Below are 26,296 nucleotides of genomic sequence, written 5' to 3'. Positions count from 1 at the left end.
AGAAACATTGCACAAAACTTTGACTTTGCCAGCATGCTACGTTTGTTCTCAAAAACAAGGATGGAATCTCAGTTACGTAAACTAATTTTTAAAAACGATTATTTCCAGAGTGCAGTTTTTCAGGTGCCAAGCACAATACTTGCATGTAATGACAGCAAGACCTCACAGTCTACCTTTCTAGTTAGTGAAGACAGTTTTGTATTCTGAAGTACAAATACATTTGAAGTTAACGTACATATATTCGGTACTTTAAATTATAATAGGTGCACAGGCTGCTGAAGGTATGCATACTTGCCCAGACCTTTCATCCTCACAGTTGACTGAGCTTTCTAGAGTCCCTGTCTTCTGTTTGCTAGTTAAAAGCAGTACAGGTGTTTTGTCCCCCACCTAGTCTTACCAGAGATTAATGGAAGACGGAAATAGTGACCTGAGTAACACAACGTGCCCAAGGGAGTTGCTGAAAGAGAGGTGAAAAGCTGCTGCTTTCAATGTCGTAATCAAGAAGCTAAAATTACAGGAGTTTCTTTAAAACTCAGTGCTAGGCTTTTAAGTTTTGTTAGGAGCCATTTCTGTTCAAGTTAGTCTTTTATTCAGTGGTATCACTTCATGCGGCCTATCCTAAAATAGGGTCTGTATTCAAATCTTGGTGTATATAAGGTTGGATCCTTGGGTAAGGAAATACATCCTCTTCTCAGAATCGACTGAAACGGCCTGCACACTGAGAGGTTTCAGAAAAGAGCATCTCTGTGGTCAGTTCTGTGAATAAAATAAACCGGTAGTTACTCAAAATAGCCTGAGTGGTAGACACAACCCACCTGAGGCTCTAGATGAGCTGGCCCAGAATCTCTTACTGGTCTTGATTACAAATTTTTCTCCTTGTGTTTTGTTAGTCTTGTATGCCTGGCTCAGAATCCAAGGTTACACGAAACTCGTCTCACGGTTAGACACACAGCTGCTGCAGGTTCATCTCGTACCCTCTGTCTGTGGCAGAGGCACCGCCTGTTGTATAGGTAAGAATGTTTCTCAGAATGAGAGATGGGTTTTCTTCTATAGGACTTGAGCCTCATCTCTTGTTTTATGGAAGTATATCTGTGGGTATGGTTTCTGCTAGTTTAACGACTAAGTTTCTGACCGTAGGGGAAAAAAATAAGGTGAACTTTTGCTCTAAAATGTAAAGGTATTTTTTAAAGGTGCAAGCTACATAATGGAGGCCAGTTTGCCCCACTATAAGAAAAAAATTGGATTGCGATGGGTGTAAATATTGTCCTGTATCCAAACTAATCCATATTCCTAATTAATTCAAGAAAAGATTCTTAGAAATATATTTTTGTGTGTATAAATAAAAAGTCCCTTTTGAAATGTTTGTCGTATAATAAACAATAATAGCACATCTGTAATAAACAAGCCAGCTAAGCATCATATAAGTTGTCATGGTGGTTTTCCACAGGAAACCTAAGTTACCCAGGGAGATGTGTTACTCCACCTGTTTTAATTTGTATGCCATGCACAATTGCATATGATACCACAGCACATATCAGAGCAGTGTGTGTGTCTGTTTATTTTTCCCCAGCATGTTCTTTTATTATTAGATTAGCCCCCTCGTATTCTCAGGGATGCACAAAGGTGTCCCAGGGAGATTCTGGCCACCTGTTACTTGCTCCCTCACCATGAGAGGTTTATGTTTTGTGTCATGTGGCATTTTGGAACGTGTTCTTCAATGACTTGGAGAGTAGACTACAAACTAGTCAGTTGTATGGAAAGAGGAATGTGTCCTTTCTACTCTGGAAATACTGAGAGACCTTTTTTGCAGCAAGACAGACATACTGCAAGCTTCATATGAAGTGACATACAACTTGCTCGTTCTGTGAAAGCATAATTAGCTTTTGAAGGCTGTGTGTTTTTCCAGGAAATGCAGAGAACTGTTCTACGTGTTATATTCCAGGACTGTATAACAATAATGGTGGTATTCACATAAAGGAAACCCAGCTTTGCATTAGCTCATGGTCTCATGTTACAGCCCTGGCATTTACAACTTGCTTTGCCCTTTAATATTTTTGTTTTGGTAATTTTTTGATTCTTTTACAAAGACCTAGAAACCATAATATAGATACGCAGTACACACATAAAGTACACTTACAATGAAAGGATCAGTACCCACAAAGACTTGAAACATTGTTAAGCATGACACTTGCATTATTTGTCTGTTGTACCAAGTCTCCACAGCACTCTGCACAGCAGTGGCATGTATAATCACATCCACAATGTTTCAGTAGTAAAGAATATGTCATTATGAGAGAATTAACTAATGTATTCTGCTATACCCAGCACTCTGAGGAAGCAGCTTAGTGCAAGGCCATTTTATGGCAAACTACTGGTTGTCAGATTTGTGCAAGTCTCTTAGCAGAGCAGTAGGCTGATTATAGAACTGAGTAACTCAATATTAGGCTCCTATTGATCAGAAAGGGCAGGTTTTAAACAAGCTGTTTAGCTCTTCTACTGACATTAGAATTAATGAGCCAAGCAGAAAGAAAGAGGAGTTGCTTTGTTTAATTTACAGTAATTAGATAAAATCCAGGATCTGAATGTTCCCAGGGGAAGGTACAGTCGTAACCACAGTATTTACACTTAATTGTAACCATGAAAAAAGGTGATCTTCACTTTTCCAAGATGGAGGACATGGGTTTTCATTCTTAGTCTTCCAGAGAGTTGTTCTGGATAGCTTTCCAATTTGAAATAATGTTGTGTGCGTTCATTTGTGTAAGTGACAGGCAGTTGTAGGGGTAAGAGGAAGAGAGTTAAACACTGCTTGTTTAATGAAGAGGACATTTGATTCTATCTTGTATAAAAATAAAGACCATATTGCACTGTAGATGAGAATACATAATTTCTTAAGCTCTTGATTTTGTTTCTGATAGTAAACTGTGACAAGTTACATGCATAAAATAACAACAAAATACATGAATTGCCAAACGTTTTATTAAATCTTTTTAATGATGCACAGTAAAATGTATCCACTACTTTGCTAAAATTTACAACAAAAAAAACAGGTTTCATGTCTGTTTAAAAATATTTTTTGTAATAAATTCATAAATAAATGAAGGTAAAGTATAAAAAAACTACTGTAATATGCAAGCTTGCTCCCTTGTCTCCTCATGATCAAATGATCTAGTCAGTATTATGGTAAGAAAGTTTAAAAGTAAAGTGATTATAAATGTGCAGTCTGCATCTCTTGAAGAAACCTTGAAAAACAGCAACATATTTTTCTTAGAAAATGCAGAATAATTTTAACACTGGAATTTTCCAAACCCCTTAAATCATTTTGGAATGCAATGAATGAATTCAATATGAATTAGAGATCTGTATTTTTTTTCCTCAACAGGTGCGTGAGCCAGACTCACTTGAATGCTGTATAGTCACTGGGGTTGTGCATCCTCAGGATACTGGGTTTTATATCCATCAGATATCAGTGAGTGAGGCACTGTTACAAAAGAGGGAAAAGCTGGTAGACAGCACTGAGCATTATCTGACTATCAAAAAGCTTAGCATTTCTCCACACAGACTTAAAAAAAAACAAACTTTAAAAACGGTTACAAATAACTAAACTCACCTTTTGCTCAGTAAATGACTGAATCTCCTTCATGTCTAGCAAGCAGGACAGTGTCTAATCTCATCCATTGGCTTCCAAGCTGGGGTAGCCCCTGGTTTTGAAATGGTATGTGTATGTAGCACCATTTCAATGCTTAACTCTATTTGGTGAATCCCTTGTATTACTCCACCAAACTGTATTAGCAAAGTTATTCTTCTCATCAATATATCAGTCTATTAAAAAAATGTATATAGCATTTTATATTGTCAAGTATCAAACTACTTTTCACACTTAGAACGTTCTGTTTTAGTAACATTTATAAAGGGAAAGATACTAATTATACACAACACTGAAATATGGAATGAACATGAAAAATACAGAATGATCATGAACCTTTTTAGGCTCTGCCTTTTGCATGAATATAAATTTTTCTCATAACTACCTCCCTTTAGTGCAAAACCAGTTCAACACAAATTTTGTGCTTTTTTGCAGTGGTAAGAAATCGGTAGGCACCTATCTGTAGCCTTAACATTTCTGAAAATTCAGCTCTTAAAAATTCATTTTTTAAAAGCAGCTTCAAATTGTTAAAACAAGTTTGCATGCCGTGTTCAAAAAATAATCTTTCACACCCTTATTTTCACATGCAATAGTTTAGATGCCCAAAATCACACCCTCCTATCTTCAGATGGATCTATATTGCTTGGAGAATTTATTGCAGAAAAAATGGGTGTAGATCATCACCTATTCTACAGCACAGTGCAATGTAATAGACTGTTACTTAGTAGTTACTGTGAAGAGACTGGCTTTGGGGAGTATGTGAATTGTTGGTCAGGTGCCCCAAAAAAGACAAAATCTAAGGAAGGAAATACACAGTATCCCATCTAACCTTTCCCTCTACTTTTATCTGGAGAAGCTAGTACTTGTATCTTTAAAAAAAAAAAAAAAAAGTCTTTTTTTCGGTGTCAGTTGAAAAATTAGAAATAATAGCCATAGAATGGGTTGTTAGAACCTGAACCATGCTCAGAATTCCCCAAATTCTGTTATGCCTAAACTACTAGCCTTCACAATCCGGATAACATGTAAGGTACTTTCTAAGCTAACAATTTACAGAAACTTGGCTGTTTTTAACTAACTATTAGATGTGACCAGTATGTACTTTTAAGATGTCTGATTTAGTTTATGGGGGAGTTAAGGCTTAAACTCCTAAAGCGTGGTCTATGGTAAGGTGTATGTTCTTTCTATCACTACACTATTAAAAGTGTAAATAAGTGACCACTGTTCTTCTGTTCTTGATAACCTAGTCTAAACAAGATCTTAAAGAGCTATGTTTAAAATGTACATACAGGATAACAAATTTTATTTTATATCATGTTTATGACTAAATTAAAACAAAAAAGATAGTCCATTTGTAGATATTCATCTGTAATATCAAATTTTGGATGGGTTAAGTAAGCCTTAGACAGAAGAAGCGGCTTAGATAGAAGCAGCTTTGGGAAGCTGCTGTACCTGCCCAACACCTTACCCTGCCCTACTAGTTCCTCAGATGGATGATCACAACTAATTTTGATTGATTTCAGAGTACAGTATTATATACGTTACACATTACAGATCTTAAATTGCTATCACAGAAGCAGGATATTGATAGTTGTACATATGCACAAAAAAAAATGCTGGTCTATCTGGTGACCTTTCAGAGTTTTGCGACAGGAAGATTATTCCTCACTTTTTTGCTAAAGTTGAGGCTGAAAGAAAGCGGAAATCAGGGTGAGCAGTTTTGTTGGATAATCGAATTGGAAATAACTCAATTGAACTCTATAAAAATGTCTTGCAAAAGAAACATGGCAACTGACTTGTGCCTTTTTTTTTTTTTTTTTTAATGATAGCCTCAATACATTTTTATCACTTTATGATCCTGGCAACGTTTTATCTGATCATCTCAAGAGTTTGAAAGGTTGTGCTGGAGAAGAGATGCATGTTAACCACTTTGACCTCATAATGGAAGGAATAGGGTGTGTTAAATATAGCTTTAAACCAATTTAACAACTCCCCAAATGTTAAACTGTTCTGTTACCATATGTTTAGCAGTACATTCTTTCTCAGGAGAGACAAGTTAAAATCCTGTTGTAAAAAGTGAGCAGTAAATATTGTAACCATTTGTGTAGTGTATTGTTTTACATTTGGGAAGAAAATTATTTTCTTTGAACCGAGTAAGCATTAATGAAACATACCAGATTTAATAAGACTAAATAGAAAGTTCCCTAACTGCTACTCAGGCTTCACTTCTCTCATTCCTGTGAAATCATTCTAGTCACTTGTTTTCCACTGGGCCACTGAATCACATGGAAAGACAAGGCAGTTGTTGACACAATCTTCCTTCAATGGCATCTAAAATTATGGATGTAAGACAGGTAACTGCCATTATCAGTATACACATAACAGAAATCCTTGTTGAAAACACATACGAAAAGAATTATGAGCCTTCCATACTTCAAAGAACTTTTTAAAAGCACATTTTTATAATGTATCTGTCAAATGCTCTCTAATATCAAGATAGGGGAGTATGCTGGCTATTTTCATCTAACCTCTGGCAACAATTCAATGGACAGCAAATATCCATGTGGGTTGGTGTGTTTGTTTTGATTTTGTGACTGCTCTTTTCTGAGTAAACTAAAACTTGTAATATATGCATGTTTGAGGAAGCAGGATAGGTAAAGATAAAAAATTTCTATTGGTGAAATAACATATGCATCCTATATTTTAAAAAACTCACATTATTGTATTGAGTGCCTATTACTATAATTTTACAATATAAAACAGTCTTATGAAGGGAAAGTAATAATGTTGTTACTCCCCAATTCCAGGGGGATTGACATGAAATGGCAAAAGACAATCAAATAGTCACCTGGACTCCAGCTGGAACTGTAAGACTAATTAATGGAGGTGTGAATCTCAGTGGGAGAATATGTAGCAGGGGAGAATATGTAGCAAGGGAGAATCAAGGAAAGGCTTTAATGTGATGTTAAGGATACTGCTGCTTGAGTGTAATATACTACTGCAGTATCACATGTATATCTCTACCTGACAGTCAGCTCTATTCTTCAGATAAATCTCATCTCTAAAGGCAAAGAAAAAAATGAGCAGCAGCTCAACTTTTCATGAAGTTCACAGTACCCTATGCAGTGTTAGCTGGGCTTCATTTAGCTTTACTGTTATTCCCCCCAAAAGGTGACCTGCTTTCCAGTACGGTGAGAGTGATAAAATAGTTAGCATTTTCCCTGTATTTTTGTCTTTTAATTGTTTTAATTTGTTTTACAAAACCAATGTTACCAGGTTTCTGGGCTGACATTTATTTAAAATTACATTTACATATTTATAAATATTTGTGCAAATTCCTTCCATGATGATGAACTGAATGAGTAACTGGAGATAAAACTAGCTTAAATCAAAACTAACACAAAGAATGACAATGCCCACGCTACTGGGAACCACGTTCTGCTGATGATTTCGTTTCAGTATTTACCCCTGCATTCCACACTTAACTGTTATAAGGCAGGGATCAATGTCCCCTTCTGTGTTTTTGTAACATGTCGCACAGGGGTGCACTTTGGGTACTGCCAAAAACAAATAATAAATACTAATGCAAATACATGGTCAGCCAAGGAGATCCGCTTAAAAGCAGTTCCTGCAATATGATCTGTTAATGTTCAACTGCCAGTAAACAGGATTCTTAGCAAATGTTTATGCCACAAATTCTGATCATGTGCTACTGAGTTATTCACTCGATGCACATTTCTAACCTAAGATTTGAAATAGAGTATTTTACTTGTAAATCTCAGGCATATTGCTACTCATTCTCTTCCTCCAGGTATCTGTTTGGTTTCAATAGTATTTTAAGTAAACCAAAAGGAGTGGGCTGCTACTAGTTAAATTACATAGCTGTGTGTGAGAGTTGTGGATCTAATAAAGGTCTTCAGAAAGAGAGTGAAAAGCTACAAATTGCATTTACTGCTTAATGCATTTCTGGTCAAGAAGCTAACAATCTAGTGAGGACTGTACTATTCTTAATAGACCAAAAAAATGTTTGGTAATTGAAACAGCCTCTTACCACTTACAGCCTAATAAGCACTGGGTTATTCATATCTGCTACTAACCTGAACAAATAAACCAGGTCTTCCATCTATTTCTTTGTTCCCTTTTGTTCAGTTAGGCAGGACATGCAAACTTGTGTTACAGTTGTTAAAACGTAGAAGAGTCCAGAGTTAGAAGATACAGCTGATGTAAAGCCATAGCCTTAATTTTCCACTGCAAAATGAAAACTATTCTAAATTCTTGCTTTTATTTGAAAACATAGTGAACAAATACAATACAGTGACACTGTATTTCGTGTTTTCTGACTGAAACAGACTAACCTGTAAGCAGTCTCAACCCTCAGCACTCATTTAAGAGATAAACCAGGGTAAATCCTAAAGACAAGCGCAGTGCTTGGTTTAATTCTACTCATTTACTAAACGAAACCCAGAATTAAGGAAACGGATCAATACGTCATTTCTCCATCTACAGTAAAAACAGAATCATTCACTGACTGCACTGAAAGCAGGATCTATGCTCATTTTGCATCTCGTTCCAGTTTTAAGATAAGCTACTATGTAAGCTACTGATTTTGATTTGAGTAGTACCAATACTTTATAATCAGCATCGCTTAACTACATCATTTGGCACTGAGCCTGCAAATACTGGGAGGCTGAGCTTATTTGAGGGTCCGTGTCCAAGCATGCAGAATTGCAGGACTGTTACCTACACATGTAAGCTATAATGTGTCATGAGAACAGGGAAACGCCTGCTAGTATTTTGCAGCTTAAGGACCACCTAGCTAGGAGGAAAAACAGTAATCAGGACTGAATTATAGCTTGGACTATCTTAATGGTTTCTCTTGGAAGACAGGGTCTGCTAACCAATAACCTGGATCTGGAGTTTGGGTAACTTTCATCTTCACTGTTTAGCTACTGCTGGGTGTTTAGTGTCTGCTATCTTTGGATGTAGAAGAGCCGGGAATGTCTTGGAAAACTATCTAAAAATACTACTGAGTACTGCACCTCAACCTGCCCTTCCATATAAAACATTAGAAATGTGAAAACTACACTAATTGAAACATTTAAGGCCCCTTCACTCTTACAACTATAAAACTTGAAAAGCTATCCTCTTAGACTGGAAGAAAACAGACTACAAAGCATAAGTATTTCTTCAGTAATCTATATCATAGTTTAAAAAAAACCCAGAAAGATGACAGAATAGTTAATATTTTCTGTAGGAAGATGGACAGTACTGAAATTAGGATCTATTAGCCCTTTCTTAATCTTCCTGATTTTTATGACAGTGGATATGCCAAATGGCCAAAAACTGGTGTAGCCCCAGTAACAGCTCAGTCCATCTGGTTCTTTTTGATTAAGATTTTCAAAAGGGACAAGTGATTTTGGTTTAAGTGGGTGCCTTCTGAAAATGAGCTTCTTTAAAGTATCAGGATTGCAAAAATCACTTGCTGCTTCTGAACACCTTTGCTTTAACTGCAGATTTAAAAATAATCCTGCTACTGCTACCTTTGCAAATCCAAGTTCGTAAGGTGCTTGAGACTGTAAATCTGGGGAGGACTGCTACCATCAGTACTTCAACTGCATACACAACATATGCTAACATATGTGATAACACAGAGCTGTATCTGAAAGACAACTATATGTAGTTGGATTAGGAAGTGGATTTTACTTAACGATATAGCCTTTTAATCAACAGTGAAAGATTTTTCCTGCTGAGTATTTTCAAGAAATGAAAAGCAGTTAGTGACTTGTGACAGGGAAAGGGAAGCAGATGAGTACAAGGTAGAAGGTTATCACTCAAAAAGAGGGTGGTTTTCTTACAAACAGGAAGTTGCAAGGCATGCAGTTTTCAGCTATTCTGAAGTTTTCTTTCCCACTCAACGCCTAGACTGTATTTAAGGGGATGTTTAAAAAAACCCAACCTCAGTTATGCCATTTAAGCAATAACCACTCTAATAACATAACGGCAAATGTACGACCAGAATGAACCCTGTATATGACCATTAGACGCATGCCAGTAGGTCATGGCTACCAGTCAGTTCAAGGTTTTCCAGTTCCTGTTTCCAGTGGTGCAGGTCTTGAGTTATGGAATGAAATTAATAGAATTGAAGGCAAAAATTCAACGACACCCACTTGGAAGAGGGAGCTATCGCTGTACAAACAATAAGAAATGAAATACATCAACCCATTCCTTTCTCAAGCCTGTATTTAAAATAATTAACCTGATCCAATCATGCTTGACAAGTCACATGATATTGCTCAGGCTGATTTGGCTATTTGTTAAAATGATAACCTAAAAATAAGAAAAAAAAAAACAAACCTGAGAGAAGGCTGCCCCAGCTGGGCCTGTACCAATAGTACCTAGCAATTCAGATGCCCTGGGACAGATGACTGTTATTTGGTCCTTTAATCAAAATGTTGGGTACTTTGACACTTGAAATACCTTTATCAAAGATACTGCCTTTTACTTCTAGGCTTTCTGGTCATTGGTGGAGTGCTGAGGATTTAAAGAGACATTTTCAATGTTGTCTATTCTAAAAGTGACCTCCTTTGCCAACAATCACATGCCAAATGTTTCAGAACTTTGTCTGTGTGTTAGCCTCCAGCCATCTATCTCCCCACCCACATCAACAGTTCCAAGTTTTTTCCTCCACTTTTGTAACTTACATGAAAGTTACAGAAAATAACACAACGGGAACAAATGTGGAGTAAGTTTTTGAGAGGGCCTGACTTTTAGGACTACATCTCAAGAGTCCCCTTTTAAAAATAAGACACCAAAGCAAACAGGATTGTGTCTAACTTCTACAAAATCGCTGGTTTCACAGGAAGAGGAGAATATGGCTACTGTGCTACTCAGCATTAGGGTGAAGCACCATCTAAATTCCAGTAAAGTTAGGGATATCACCTAGCTCATATCAGCAACCACACCCCCAGCCTTCTACAACGTCTTTGCTGTCAAGCTTGATGCTGTCAGTACTCTTCTCACTGAACATTGGGCCTCCATGCCTCATCATGAGCTCTGTGGCCATCTTCACAAAAGCCTCTTCCACGTTGCTGGAGTCTTTTGCAGAGGTCTCTATGGCACAGATGATATCATAATGTTCAGCCAGACTCTGAGCTTCTTCCAGCTGAACCTCTCGAAGGTCACTTAGGTCAGACTTGTTTCCTGGAAGAAAAAACAGAATAATTGAGAACAAGTATTTATATCAGAGTAAGTGTTTAGCAGAAGGTTCTCCGGTTGCCCAGAGAATCTGTGGAATTTCCATTCTTGGAGATTTTTAGAATTCAACTGAAAAGGCCCTGAGCAACCTGACACTAGCATTGTTTTGAGCAGGAGGTTGGACTAGATGATCTCCATAAGGCCCCTTCCAAACTGATTTTTTGTATGACTCATATGTAGAACGGCACATGTCCATAACCAAGGTGACAGGACTGAACAGCAGTGGCTGGAGAGCTTAAAGGAGGAAAATCAGACTAGAAATCAAAGCTAAAGCCATTTTGTGAGAAGAGAAAAGGAAGATTAAAGTGAAAACAGCAGCAGTCTAATGATTGCTAGGGAAATCTAAGATATATATATCTAGATCTAAGATATCTAAGATATATATATATATAATCTAAGGTATATATATCTTAGATCTAGTATACTAGCAGCCCCTAGAGCCATGCCTGAGTCAGAAACACTGGGTCTGGGAGCGAGAACTTCTAGCAGAGAACCTGAAAACCCCGATAGCCCCAGTGTCTTTCAGAATTCCCAGTCTGCCGAAGCATGTGGGTGTCCCAGTTCCCCAAAACACGTCTGCTTGATATGGTGGAGCTTCTCTGGGCTTATCGTCAGAATAGCTCCAGAGCAGATCTGCTTCAGAGCCTGGAAATCTTGGATACCCAATTCTCCACTAAGCAACGTGCAAGAATTTCAAATCAAGTTTTCAATACAAACCCAGCTCCTTTTTAACAGAAATGAATCAAAACAGATAGGCTTCTTAAAAAAAAAAAAAAAAAAAGTTTTGATAAAGCAGCACTTCCTAATTAAAAAAATTTGGAAATTTTTCAATTAGCTGTATTACATACATGTTAGCTTCCAACAAGAAAAACCCTTTTACCCATCTTAAACAGATATTGCAACTAATTACATTGTACAGTACTCTGTAGCACTGAGTAGTAATATTTTAACTCACCAATCAGTAATTGTACAATGTTGGAACCGGCATACTTTCTCACATCCTCGATCCAGCGAGGAATGGACTGGAAAGAGCCTCTCTTGCTGATATCATAGGCTAGGATTGCCCCATTGGCGCTTCGGTAGTAACTCTGTGTAATAGTTCGGAATCTCTCCTGGCCAGCTGTGTCCCAGATCTGCAACTAAATAAAAGAAAGCATGCAGTGAGACACTATCCAGTTTAAACACACTTTTTACTTTATACTTTTCAGGTATCTCTTTTATTTGGAATAAAGAATAAGAGTAACGATTTTAAAATACAAGTTTTCCAGATTAAAAAGACAGGATTTGATTCAATAGCCTTGTCATAAATTTCCCTTACGTGTCATACATTTTGCAGTCACTTCTTCCCCCCCAGTCCTTTGTTAATGATTTAAAGATAATAATGTGCACCAGAGAACTTCTTCATATGTGGCTGCCCAGAGTTTACATCAGCATCAGCTGCTGAGACACTTTAGAGTTCCTGCAGGTAGGCTCTCATGCATCCTTTGCGGCAGCTTAGGATAGTATCATTTTCACCTGTCCCGCCTTACCCTTTGCCAGTTTCTCTAGCAGAGTTAGCTAAACAAGACGTTAGCCCTCCAGACACTAACACATCTGGTGCATTAGTGAAACTGCAGATGGGTTTCAATTAGCACATCCTCTGAGGTACTGATTTGGTTTTGCCAGTTCTGCTACAGGGGCAGTAACCACTTATTGGTGGGAGTTGGAATAGGAGGTGGTGGCATCATGTGAGAGCACCAAGGCTGTTTGATAAAGGAATGTGAGACAAAACCATAGTATACAGGTAGTGCCAGGATTTCTAGGTTTCAGTGAAGTCAGTCAAAGATCTAGATGCTCAGCAACTTGAAAAACTTCCAAATGGATAGCCATGTTTTATCTCTTTTTTAGAAAAACATAGCAAATAAAAGCTTCCTTTGATACATAAGGAATATGAGGTTGTTGCAAAAATTCTCTGTTAGTCATCCTATCCTTTTTTAGGTGACAGAACAGGCATTACATCTGGACAGGAAGATGAAATGCTCAGTTTACATACTTTTGCCTGGATCTAAGAACCATGCTTCTAGGATCAGGATTTGAATTCTTAGTATTAGGTGTTCCAGAGGAAGGAGCCAAACAACACAGAGTGGACAAACAAACTATCCTGCTCCTAGGGAAAATTTCTTTTTAAATCCTTTTGTTTTAAAGGTTGTCTTATGTCCTGGAACATGATAGCTTATATCCCAAGAGCTATGCATTTAAAGTAACTGTGGATGTTCTCGTTCTCCATATAAATCTCGAACCCTTTCTGAATCCTTCACAGTTCTTGGCCTCAGTGTATAATAGCAATGAATACCAAAGATTTTTTTTTTAATCAGTTTTTAATTTTCTATCTTTGTTTCACTTTTTTTCCTTCTATCTCCAGATGATAAGTGACAGAGCGCTGCTCGCCTTTTTGTGTCATTCATTATATTCTGCCTCTCCTCTTACTTGAGAGAGGACATAAGAGAATGCTGCTGGTTTTTTTAATCTTCCCATATTGGGGACTTGCTATTTATTTGTTCCTCTCTCTCTGAACCTCTTTCTTTTCAAGAGCTGACAACAACTTAACACAATCTACCAGTGATGTTGTATACTTAGTAATATGGAACCATTTTCCATTTATTTATTTTGCATATTAGTATTTTGTTTCTATCTTCTGTCCCTGCTGCATGTTTAAGCAGAAATTTTCATTTTGCAAAAGGCTGTACTGATCAGATTACTTTCCAGTGCTAGCTAAACATTTAGAACCCAAATGATATATGTACAACTTGAAAGGAGTTAATCTAATGAAAAAATACTTCTCAGTTCTGGTAAGAGTTTTCTCAGAGAAGTGGAAGGGACTGTAATGGGCTCAGAAAATGGAAAACCACAAACCAATGATTTTTAATGGAACAATTAATGATTTAGAGCAGCCAATAGACAATTACTAGAGGCAAGGAAGTTTGTGGTGCGTTTATGGTGTCCTCTGTACTCAAGTGTCTCCCATTAGACCTCTGTGTCTGTTACGTAGTTTTAAATCTAGGTACTTGATTAGGTCAAGTGCAAAAAAAGGCTAATGATAATTACCCAACTCTTGGGGGAGGTCTGAGAGATACTGTGCATATAGAAAAATTATAAACTTTGCTCATAAAAGACACTTGTTTTAGGCTACACTTTTCACATGGCACAAATAAAAGTGATTTACCTGTAGGGTGATTTGAGTAAGCCAGTCTTGGGCCTTATGCTGTACACTGAATTTTGAAAACCTCTGTATATATGCAACTTTCATAGAATCACAGAATCACTGAGGTTGGAATGGATTTTTGGAGTTGACAAAGCCAACGTCCTGCTCAAAGCAGGGTCAGCATTGAACTCTGACTGGGTTACTCAGGGCTTTGTCCAGTCAGGTCTGTTTATTAACATCCTTCTTGTATTGGGAGGCCCAAACCTGGCTGCGGTACTCCAGAGACGGTCTAATGACTATCACGCAAAGGGGAACAATCGCTTCCTTTGATCCATGATCTAGTGACCATGCTCCTGTTGATACAGCCCAGTGTGATATTAGCCTTCACCACTGCCAGGGCACGCTGCTGTCTTATGTTTAGCCTATTGTCTGGAGGGTCTTTTTTAATAGAGCTGCCACACAGGCAGTCATTCCCCAGCCTGTACTGATGCAGGAGCTCAGTTCATTCCAGGACCCTGCATGTGTGCTTGTTGAATTTCATGAAATACCCGTCAGCCCATTCCTCCAGCAGGTGTAGGTCCCCCTGAATGGCAGCCCTGCCCTTGAATTTATCTACTACATCCTCCAGCGTGGTGCTGTTTACAGCCTTGATGAGGCAGCATTCCATTTCCTTCTCCACATCACTGACAAAAATATTAAGCTGGACAGGTTCCCAGACAGACCCACGTGGTCTTCACGTAGAGTATGAAACATGAACAATTACCCCTTTTCACCAGTGATCCAGCCAGTCTTTCTCCCATTTAGTAGCCAAGCCATCTAGTTCATAATGCCACAACTTGGATATAAGAATGCTGTGGGAGACCACGTCAAAAGACTTGCTAAGGTTACAACGTACAAAATCCATTGCTCTCCCTTCATCCACAGAGCCAGTAATTTCATTAGAGAAGGCAATCTGGTTGGTAATCCATGGTAAATCCCTGCTGACCATTTCCAATCACATTCTTCTCCTTCATATGCCCAGAAATGGCTTCCAGGAGGACTTGCTCCACGATTTTCCCAGACACCAAAATGAGGCTGACGAGCCTGTAATTCCCAGGATTTCTTGCCCTTTTTGAAGATGGGTATGATACTTGCCGTTCTGTAGTCATCACCCATTTCCCCAGCTTTGCAAAGATGATGGAGAGCAGCCTGACAATGACACCAGCTAGCTCTTGCAGCAGTCCTGGATTTTTTTTTTTTTTACACAAGTATCTATGTCTGTATGTTTGCAGGACTGAACCTACAAAGTTGCTGAAGTCCTGAGCGTCCAGCTGCAGAGACCGCAGCTTCGACCTTCTGAGGAGCTCAAACAGCAGTCTTCCTCCCAAGCCACATCTTGCAGGTAGGCTCTTTCCCTTACTTACATGCTCTAGGTTCATATTCCCCTACTTGTCACTTCTCTTTTGTATAAGGGCTGTGAATCATTCCGCTTTTTGCAAGATCCTTAGTTTGTTGTGGTTTTGCTTTCATTGCTGAGACTGCAGAATGTGTTAGACTTATCTGACTTAACCCAGAAGTGGAGACTGACTTTGCAAACTTCTATACCAACTGACACACTGCTGTTAGTCACTGCTCCCATCAGTCCTGCTGGCAGAAGGAGCAGGTGAGCGCTCACTCAGGCAAAGTCTCTGTTTCAGGCAAAGTCAGCCAACTAAGGACATGGTTTAATGATTTCCTTAAGCCAAACTAAGACCACACTCTCATCAAAGATCTGCCATCCCAGCTGCATTTCCTTACCCGCCTCCTGCATTGAAACTACCACTTGTGAAGCTGTACAGTGAGTCACCTCAACTCACTGATGTAGAAGAAAAACCCTATTTTTCAGCTATTTGTAGGATTAGTACTAATTACACAGCCTTATGGTACTGAGCATGGAAACTGCAGGGAGGAAGATGTGACCATCCTTTTCAGCAATAGCAAAGTTGGCTTGAACCAATCATGAAAATACCCCTTCAGTTTAACTCATTGCTGAAGGTGGGTGTGAACCAATTCAATGACCTTGCCTGAAGCTGAATAAGGAGTCCTTGGTACAGTCTCCTCCTTATACAGAGCTATGTGGTGATGGTAGCTTCTTCAGCTAGTAGAAATCTTTCTGCCTTGTACCTTTCCACATTGAGCATGCTACTTTTTTTGGACTAATGCAACTCGCTCCTTATAATTTGGAAGCTTGAAAATCTATTCTATGTTTGAAGTTTTAACAACTGTCTTCCTTTAAATCATTAAAAATACACACTACAGACACACACACACACACAAACCCACACACAGTATGCAAGTTCTATAAACCAAATTACTTAATTGAACATATATATATTCCTAAAGGCAAAAATATAGCTTATTTGTCTGACAGCATCTTTAGAAAACTAAACAAATATTTCAGTATAGGATAAACCGTTCTGTCATGTGATTAAAAAAAAATCTACGTTGTCAAAGAAATGCCAGTTCTGATCCTAAATAAATACAATTTTCTCCAGTAGGCTTAAACAGATATGTTTCAGACAATTGTGTTGAAACAGAAATATGAAAATTATCAATAAGTACCCATGTCCATTAGAATTTAAAAACACCATTTTATAGCAAAAAAATTCAAATGATCTCTTATTTAAACTATATTTACAAATATCTAATAGAAGAAATAGCAATTGTATATTCTATGACAAAAATATAATCTTAGTGTTTCTCAGTTAAAAACCATCCTAGATATGTTAGATGCTAAAATCAGGATAACAAATGAACAGTACTACCACAGGTTACGGAAAAAGCTATGAGGATATATTCTTTGTATTGTAGCAGTGTGTTTATATATTATATGAAGTTTTTATTTCCTTGGTTTAAGCGCTTGAACTTTGTAAGTAATCTGACAAGAAGCCACAATTTCCGCATAGCAACCTTAGCTGTTTTTAAGCAACTCCTGGTTTTGTAATTACCTTGACAAGAATTTTGGTGAAAGAAAGGCAGAAGTTGGGATTGCTGGAGAACCATATTAAATTCAATTGAGCGTATCGAGGAAAAATACCTATGAAATGAGAGACTAGTAGTAGGCTTTTAGAGGGACTACCACCTATAACAAATGGACACAGGATAAAGAGCAGAGAATAAATATCCATTGTTCTGAAGAGTATGACAGAATACCCTGAATGAACAAAGACAAGAAGCCACCTTCCTTGTCCTAGTTGTTTCACTCCTGAATGCCCATTTAATTGCACAGGCTGATTATTTTGATCTGCTTTTAGCTTTGAATCTTTTGGACACCACAGCCCTTAGCACTGGCTGATCCTGAGTAATAGATTGCTAAACCAACTATTAACACCTGCAAGATTTTAGATGACTCTATAAAATTACTACAGAATCAGAGCTTTCCAGAAGTACATTAAATAGAATTTAGAGTATCTTTTCATATTTGCTTTCCCATCCTCTCCTGTTGGGAAGAAATATACAGGGAGCATATATCATTCAACTCTTGTAATGATGCAGGCTGGGGACTGACTGACTGGGGAGCAGCTGTGCTGAAAAGGACCTGGAGAGGAGCGGGGGAATCTTGGTAGACAGTGAGCTGAACATAAGCCAGCAGCGTGCCCTGGCAGCAAAGAAGGTAATACCATCCTGTGTTGTACTGAGAGGCACCAAGCATCAAGGGAGGTCTCCCTTGATCTACTATCCCCCTTTATTTGGCACTTGTTAGATTGCAGTTAAATACAGCATCCAGTTTTAGGCCCCAGTAAAGGAAAGACATTGATAAACTGCAGCAAGTTCAGAGGAGGGTCGGCAAGATGGTCTGGGTGCTGAAGTACATACCCTATGAGAAGAGGCTGAGGGAACTGAGCTTATTCAGCATGGGAGAAGAAAGGGCTTTGGGGGGACCTATTAGCAACCTTCCACTACCTATGAGGAGGTTATAAGGAAGGCTGAGCCAGGCTCTTCACAGCAGTGCATGGCGGGAAGATGAGAGGCAACAGACAAAAACCGAAATGAGAAGTTCTGACTTGATATAAGGAAAAGCTTTTTCACCATGAGGGCAATTGAGCAGCGGAACGGGTTGCCCGGGGAGGTTGTGCAGTCTCCATCTTTGGAAGTTTTCAAAAGCCGACTGGATAAAGCCCTGAGCAACCTGTTCTGATCTCATAGCTGGTCCTGCTTTGAGTAGGAGCTTGGACTAGAGATCTCCTGGAGTCCTTTCCAACCTGAATTACTCCGTAATTCTATGACTTAGATTAAGAAATACGCGTACGTCTGCACACAAATCAGTAATGCTGAGCTATCTTGTTTAAGAAGGCAAGTTCAAGGAAATGTGCTTTACACTTAGAAGAATAGATCAACCCTGACCCACAGGGCTGCACAGCCATCTCTCATGATAGAGCACACGCACAGGAGTCCTGTACTTTTGCTGAGGAAACACCAGACAAAAATATGGGTGAATATTCACTCAGCCTGGGATGACAGATGAATTGTGCCACGCTCCATGAATGGCCATGGATGACACAGTAAGCCAAACATTTTATGGGCACTTGGATTTATTGTGCATATGCCAATAGATTTTTCACATCTGTAGTACCTGTGCTGTTTATTTGATTATCCCCTGCACAAGTGCTATATGTCCAAAACACATCTGCACATACAGTGCTGGGTACATAAACAGTGTCAATTGTTCTGAGATGTGTGGATGTCAAGCAGCTCTACAGCAGTCACTTTACCAACCTGGTAGCTTTATTGTCTAAAAATTCTTCACAAATGTGCTACCTTGACAAATAAGCACAAATCATAGGGTGTGAGGGGGGAGGAGGGGGAAGCCACATGGAGCTAAAAACTCGAGCAAATCATACATACTCTTAAAACAGAGGGTGGTAAAATTTGTGGTGGCTCTCTGGAAAATCATTCTGTGCTGACTGATTAGGCTTAAAGAAAGCAGGGTTTCAACTAACAGAAAATGACAAAGTGTTGAAAGTGTTGACTGACAGATTGACCGAACAGCATAGTAAACAAATATTTATCAAATGGTTTGATGGAGATTCTTTTTGCATTGGTAAACATGCTGTTTATGAAAGGATAATATTGAACAAAGGTCCTCAAGAAACTTTAAATAATTTCCCCCCCTACTTCCTACGTAATTTATGAAGTATTTTGCTTTCCCTGATTCTTCCAAGTATCACAAGACTTCAGATTTACTTTTATTTGTGAAGCAGCATTAATGATAACTAAGTACTTCCTAGAGCTGATAACTTCCCTTACAAAGATAGCAATGTCACTTTTGTGCTATGAATTCTTCAGCATATAGTCACTTCCATGAAATTTCCTTGTAGTGAAATGGTGGGTGCAAAAACTCTTTCTGCTAAGTGATTCGCAGCAACTGTGTTTACATCCTGTCATCTCAAATGCGAAACAATAATATATGTTTTTGTATACTAGCAAATCACAACATGTACTTTAAAAAAAAAAAAGTACTGAAACAATTTTGCAACTTAATCTGTGCAATCTTTGCCAACAGCAACAAAACCAAAATCTGTAAGGCAATACAGATGAAATCATTTAAAGTAATATTCACACATAGAACAGTTAAGTAAACTGATCCATTCAATTATTTCCCCTACAAAATTTTCAGAGAATGAGGAATTCCACTTTGCTGGGAATACAGCTTTCCTATTTGCTCTAACATTACGAGTGTCAGAGTAACTGAGAAGAGGGCTACCCTTTCTTCTGTTTATCTATTGCCTGGAATACAACTGCCATGTAATGACCGGTTACTTAATTTGTATTTGTTTAGCACTGTTACCGAATACATTTTTTGTTTCTTTTTCTTCCCTTTGTTTTGCTTTCTTCCCTGTTATGTGTTTCATATTTTCTTCCTTCTACCTTCTGTGATACCGTTCACTTTAATGTTAAAAGGGGGAGAGGGGTGTGTGTTTCAGACTCGATCCCCCAATGAGTCACGAGTCAAGACAGCTAACCAGTCATAATTTTACATTGCTTGCTATTTGGCCAGGTAATGACACATTTTGGTCCATTCTGAGAGGAATATAATTACAGTCATGAGGCCCGAATAAAAGCCAAGAATCTTAGTATCATATGGACTGAATAAACTTGTAAATTAAAAAGTGCAGTGCTACATAAAAAATAACTTGTTATAAAAGGAATTTGTTTTCAAATGTTCCTCTCTCCTGTTGCTTTCTGAAAGATACAGTCAGAAAAACTACTGCATGAAAGAAATAAAAATATTCATTATATGTAAAATACTATCAAATGGCAGCATAAAGTAGACATTAGAAGTAGTCACCGTATGAATTTCCTCTTGTGAACAGATAAATAAGTGAAAATAAAAGGAATTTTGTTACCATTACTAACCACAACTCATGGACTTGGACTTAACAGTGTCCTTGCCTGTCATTATGTAAAATCTTAGTTCCACAGTTTGATAAATACCATTTCTTACAGTGACATAACAGTTACAAAACATTTTTGTCCTGTTTGCCAGGTTTTTTCTATCAGTCAAAGGACAAGTAATTATTTTATCAGTATGACTTCAATCACTATGCAATAAGTCAACAGCTGTGACTTTTAGCAACTACATTCTCTGTATTGTAGGGCATAGCCTGCTAAGAAGAATATATAATATAGAGAGTGGTATATCACAACTTTCAGCCTGTTAAATAGCCTGTCCCAGAAGACTTTTTGGTACTGACGGTGTAGACATTTCATAAAGCTGAAAGAGAAAAATTTTTGATATACACCGGTCAGAATTTGCCTTTGTGATCACAAATCAAGATGGTCATCGCAGGTAGTTCTGACTTCAAAGTTCCATTAGAACCCAGCTTGCCTGATCTGCCAAATACCCTGCCTGGCTCCTCGCCGCGTGCCCTGCCTTCTTTTAGTCCCCAAGGCTCTTGCCCATGGCTCACAGAAGCCTGTCCCAGAGACACCTGGCTAGTATAATCCCACCGGACAGTATCTCAAATTGCAATTGGAAATCTTAAAGAAAGAACAAGAAGAGAAATAGAAGATTAGATGCCACAGAGAGCTTATTCTTCCTGTATGGAAGTGGTAAATCTCTGCAAATCAGAGCAAACATATATCGGGGAGGCTTACGGTACCAGTACTTTATTGTTTTATTTCTAAGGAGAAAGCTTCAGTTATCAGGACTGTCAGTGAATAGCACCTTTCTGAAGCACTAACCTCTCTTTACATAAGAAGCTGACTAAGCTTCAATAGCTGGTGAAGCAGTAGTGTATGAAATGTCATTCGATACATTTGAAAGAATACAGCTTTAGGATGTAAGAAAAGCCTTACTTGAGGAAAAAAAGAAAAGCTATTTGTAAAACCATTGCCTTTACTCCCTCGACATGCTTTTTTCACCTGTCCAACAAAAGTGCATCAAGGAAGTGAGACTTAAAATCTTTGGGCTCCAAATGTTTCAGAAACATTATGCAACTGTAATCAAGACATTCAGAGTTTTAAACAGAAAGGGACACTAGCTTAATCTTAAAATGTTTGTTTCAATCTCAGAATGAGTGTCTGATTCATACTCAGTTGTGTTGCAACACTATCCTTAGCCTAACTGAAAATTTAAACTTAAGCCACGGGGGATGTCGAGCAACTGGTGTTCAGATGCTCCATGGGACCTTTTAGTACACATTGTTGCTCTAAAAGGACTTCTAAAGATGAGCTTATAAACGATTATAAAAACTGGAATTCTCATTCTTGCAGCATTTGATAAAAACAAAAAAGCTTTCTAACGCCTTACGAAGATGCTCTCTTTGAGTAGCAGAAATCCATAATGAAAATGGGGAGCTCAGGGATCACCTGACATGATTTTGTAAGGATCTTAACAGTCAGACAACAAACTATTTAAACACTTCCTGAACGTCTCTTGATTGTGGGCGTCCCAATCAACAATTTATTTGAAACTGTTTAAACAAGTATGTTTCATGTGACATACACTGAAACAATGAGAAACAGTGCATCTCCCAGAGAGCACGTGTACAGGCTTGTTTACTACTGGCTTAGAATATGATTTGTTTGGACAGTTTAAGTACTCTTCCAAGAATCAGCATAACCTACATTGAAACTAAATTTGTAAAATATACAAGATATACATACACATCTGATGGTAAGAATTTATTTAACTACTTTGTAAGGGAATTCACAAAACTATAATAAAATTCATCCTTATTTTCTGTTTCCTATAAATGCTGAACAAACCTATCTAGATTAGACGTGCCACTCTGAAATCTCAATCCGAATGAAAAAGCCTGACTGGAATTTCAACTTCACATACAGCGCACATCTTGAGAGACCAAACCAAAAAAAAACCAGGCAAATATTCTCTCATTCTAGCTGTGGTCCTAAATCAGCACCTAAGAAAAATGTCTGCCAGGTAAATAGCAGCAGAGTTGGATTAATCTGCCTAAAGTAGTGCTTAAAATACTCTTCTTAAAATACTCTTTGTCAATCTCTGCATCCTGAATTTTTTTTAAGTGGTAGTACAGAACTGTCTAAAGCAAATGAAAGCCTCTTAACAAGAGCCTTGCTTTTCTTACTTATCTTTTGAAAAATACTTAGAAATCCTCCAGAAATTTTGTTACGGACCACTAAAACAAGAGTACTCAGGCATAACTACTGACAACATGAAAGAGAACATCTAGGGAGTTTGGTTTATTTCTTGGGCTAGTGTTCTCCTACTCCTGCAGCCCCTAGCTGATACCCTTGGCACCAGGAACAGACACATTTGTCACTTTGTGTGTGCCTGGCATTTAAATTGAGCCAGGTTTCAATCTTAAAGGAGAAACTTCACTTCTAACTGCTCACTTGCTGTAAAGCAAGGAAAAGGAACTAATAGCACCAACGAAATATGAGTCGTCCTCTCAACTGGTAACCTCAGCTATGCTTATATGATGGGAATAAAGGTATAATACTGCCAAGAAAGTAAACACCTTTGCTGGGTATGGAATCCTTCCCTGTCCCTAAACTTCTAACCCCCTCCTCTTTGCTAAAAGGTGTGCCTTCATTTCTACCATTTTCTGCAATATTCTGTTCACCAAGGTTACTTTATAAGAAAAAGATATAATAGAGGGACTTTGACCCCTACTTTGGTAAAGCAGACCAAAATTCAACTGCAATTATCATATTCCTGTATCATCTTTCACCTCAAAAACTTTACAGTTTTATGATCTTTTCCAGGCAGTGACTGCATAGAGTTCTTTTTAGTCCCATTGTGGATAAGTAAAGATGGTTGCATAATTTCATTCTGGAGGGAACTGGTGAGTGGATTCATGCCAGCAGGTCCAGGTCCTAGGTTGTGCTGCAGCAGCCTCCCGCAAACTGCTTCCTCCTTTTTTTCTTACCTTCTGATCATGCTTCTGTGCTCAGTGGCCAAGAAGGCTGTAGAGAATGTGTACCACTGAGAGGCTGAGGATACCTCCACTGGGTAAATGTGATAGCCTTTTTCTAACCCTAAACAATTAGCGTATTTTTCTCCAGCATGAGAAAAGCAGAAGTCACCTTTAGGGTTGATTCTGGTTTGAGAAAACCCGTAGAAGTGACACTTTTTGGGATGCCTTGTAAACAGTACCTTAAGATAACTTTTACCTATGCTTAATTTAACCACAGTTCTCCCTGCTTCCCTCAATCTGCTGGTCCTACATCTGTTCCTGGAGACACAACAGTCCAGCTGAGGTTCTTTCTGGCTTGTAAATCCTAACCAACAGCCTGGCTGAAAAGAAGGGCATTGCAGTTAAAGTACAACCGGAGCGTATCGTGAAGTGAGGGTTGTGCAGTCGGGCTTTTACCAGTGTTGATGTTGTGCCAATCAGAAATCAGTCCGGCTTGCTGCTACACAGCTGATCCTGCTTGTAGCAAAGGAAGTTAATATATCGGCTTGGCTTTCCCGGCCCTCAGCCGCCAGGGGATGCCCGAGCAGGAGGCACCGGAGCTGGGCAGCCCTCGCCGAGCACAGCACCTCCCTGCACGGGCAAGTAAACAGCGGGCCGGCAGGGCCCGACTCGGCGGCCCGGCCCGGCCCGCTCCCCGGAGGCGGGGCCCCCCGGGCGGGCGGCACAGCTCGGCGCCAGCCAGGCCCCCCCCCCCCCTCCGTCCGCCGCCACCTCCTCTTCCTCCCCCCCTCTCCCCCCGCCCCGGGCCGGCTGCCCCGGGCCCCGCGGCAGCGGAGCCGGAGCGGCGGGTCCGGGCCGCTCCGCTCCGCTCCCCGCCGGGAGCCCTCACCTTCACCCGCTTGCCCTGGATCTCCAGGCTCTTCATGGTGAAGTCCACGCCGATGGTGCTGCCCTGGCGCTCGGCGAAGGCCCCGGTCTTGAAGCGCTGCACTAGGCAGGTCTTGCCCACGCTGGCGTCCCCGATGAGCACCAGCTTGAAGAGGAAATCGTAGCTCTCCTCCGGGTCGGGGCCGGGCGCCGCCGGGCCGGGCATGGCGCTGGCGCTGCCGGCCGCCGGCCTTCCGCCCGCCGCCCAGGGAGCCGGCCTCTGCGCAGCGGCCGCCGCTCCCCCGCCGCGCCGGGCCTAGCCCTGGGCCCGCCTCCCGCCCGGCCGCCTCCTGGGCATGCCCGCCCGGGCCGCGGCCTGCGGGCGGCGCGGCTCCCTGCCCGCCGCCGGCCCGGCCCGAGCCGCGGGAGGCGCCGCCCGCTGCCCCCGGCCCGGCCCCCGCGCCCCCGGCGGGCTGCGCTCCGCCGCCCGCGGCGGCCACCGCGGGGCGCCGCCGGTTGCGCTCCCGCTGCCCGCCCGCCCGCTCGCCCGGGGCGCGGAGGCTTTGTCTCGCGTGGCCGAAACGTGAGCGAGGGCTCAGCGGCGGCGCCGCCCGCCCTCGGTCGCTAGCGGGGCCGGAGTCCTGCCGTTCCCTGTCCCTGCCCTGCACTCGCCCGCTCTGACCTCGCTGGAGGGTCGAGGCTGGTACCAGCGCTGAATGTTCTGGTGTATTTTTCAGTTACTGATACACTGAAATAAACAGGTGCAGTTATACCGTTAGGCATCAGGAAGTGCAGTTGGTCTGCCTCGTTGGCTTTTCATTTTTAGGTTGGGGCTAGGGTGTGGTTTGTTTCCAGAGTCGCGGCCCAACGCTCAGGGCTATACTGTTTCACCCTTGCAAGGTGGTGTGCTGCTCAGACACGTCTTTAAAATTAACATCACACTACATATGTACCTGCGTTAACATATGCATACTGCTGCATATGTTTTAAGTGATGTGTATGTATATCATCATCACAAACTGACTGTGTGTTTTGAGATAAACGTCTCCTCGATCTGGACTGTGACCTAGATTATGATAACAAACTGCTGTTTATGGGCTGCTTTTTTAAGATGGTGAGTCAAGGCGCTAATAAGCGGCTCTACTAATGAAATACTTTGACAAGTCACACTTTGCTATAGTATGCTTTTGTAAATAAGGCTTACTAAATTCCTCCATCATGATTTCAAATAAAATTGTGAAATGAGAATGCGTTTAGTGACAGTATTTCACAGAGAGAGTTAAGTTTTCCCACGTGTAGTTGTACAGGAGGAAGACAACTTGATTTATGCCTGAGCCAAGGTAGACTAACCAGGCCAGTTTGCCTTGGATTGCTCTGAATCAACAGATTTTTGGGTAGCCTCATCGTTATTCCTTCTCAGATCCCCCTGTATTTTTGGTGAGCCATGGTAACCTTCCAGCAAGAGCAGAGGTATGAATACTCTGTCGTGTGGGAACAAAGACTTTCTGTTACTGGCAGCCTGCAACTGTGAATTAAACAGGCCACTGAATTTGGGAATATTGATCAGCCAGGACGGAAGAAGTATTAAAGAGGAAATAAGATGCTGCTGTGCGTATGCTCTCATAGCACCTTTTTGTGTTGTCAGTGTCTGAGCAAAGCACGTTAGAGAAATTAGGATTCCTTAGGAAGAAACATTGCTAGAGATGTCAATCTTTAATAAAGTATTTAAGATTAATTGTATGACCTAATTTTAGTGGAAAACTAAGCATATTACTTTCATGAAAGTAATTACACAATCGGGTATTCCGTGATCCTTGCTGTACTTTACAACCTCCTTTGCAGTAACTGTTATTGTTGCTGCTTGTCTTCCTGAGCCCGTAATTGATTCTAAAATGAAGAACTGCCCACAGAAAACAACTTAAATTGTCACATTACTTTATTACACTTATGTGAAGGATCTTCTATTAGTTCTCTCAAGTTGTGAGAGCTGTAAAT

The 26,296-nt window shown here is 40.0% G+C and overlaps 2 protein-coding genes across 14 annotated transcripts in view; one reads left to right on the top strand and one right to left on the bottom strand.

Annotated features, from left to right (window-relative positions):
• Positions 1-2,958: 2,958 nt before the first annotated feature.
• On the bottom strand, positions 2,959-24,591 carry RAB43 (RAB43, member RAS oncogene family). Its single transcript, XM_068907415.1, has 3 exons — positions 24,324-24,591; positions 11,850-12,033; positions 2,959-10,840 (listed from the first exon to the last, which is right to left on the bottom strand). The coding sequence occupies exons 1-3, from the start codon at positions 24,525-24,527 to the stop codon at positions 10,590-10,592; spliced, it is 639 nt and encodes a 212-aa protein (XP_068763516.1). The 5' UTR covers positions 24,528-24,591; the 3' UTR covers positions 2,959-10,589.
• CFAP92 (cilia and flagella associated protein 92 (putative)) overlaps positions 23,937-26,296 on the top strand; it is a 178,054-nt gene continuing 175,694 nt past the window's right edge. For 12 of the 13 annotated variants that reach the window (XR_011134541.1, XM_068907386.1, XM_068907387.1 and 9 more), the window contains exon 1: positions 23,937-24,072. The gene's annotated coding sequence lies outside the window, so the exon portion shown is untranslated. Of the gene's footprint in view, positions 24,073-25,358; positions 25,416-26,296 lie in introns of those variants that run through there. The other variant, XM_068907383.1, reaches the window with a different exon arrangement.

Source organism: Struthio camelus, chromosome 14 (genome assembly GCF_040807025.1).
Source record: "Struthio camelus isolate bStrCam1 chromosome 14, bStrCam1.hap1, whole genome shotgun sequence".
Classification (NCBI taxonomy): domain Eukaryota; kingdom Metazoa; phylum Chordata; class Aves; order Struthioniformes; family Struthionidae; genus Struthio; species Struthio camelus.
The sequence above is the reverse complement of the archived record's forward strand: the minus strand, read 5'-3'. Positions and strand labels throughout refer to the sequence as shown.

Coding starts and splice junctions, on each gene's coding strand:
- RAB43 (XM_068907415.1), bottom strand. CDS start 24,527: ATGCCCGGCCCGGCGGCGCCCGGCCCCGACCCGGAGGAGAGCTACGAT. Junction 12,034..24,323: donor TCCAGGGCAAGCGGGTGAAG/GTGAGGGCTCCC, acceptor TCTTTTATTTAG/TTGCAGATCTGGGACACAGC. Junction 10,841..11,849: donor CATTGTACAATTACTGATTG/GTGAGTTAAAAT, acceptor TTTTTCTTCCAG/GAAACAAGTCTGACCTAAGT.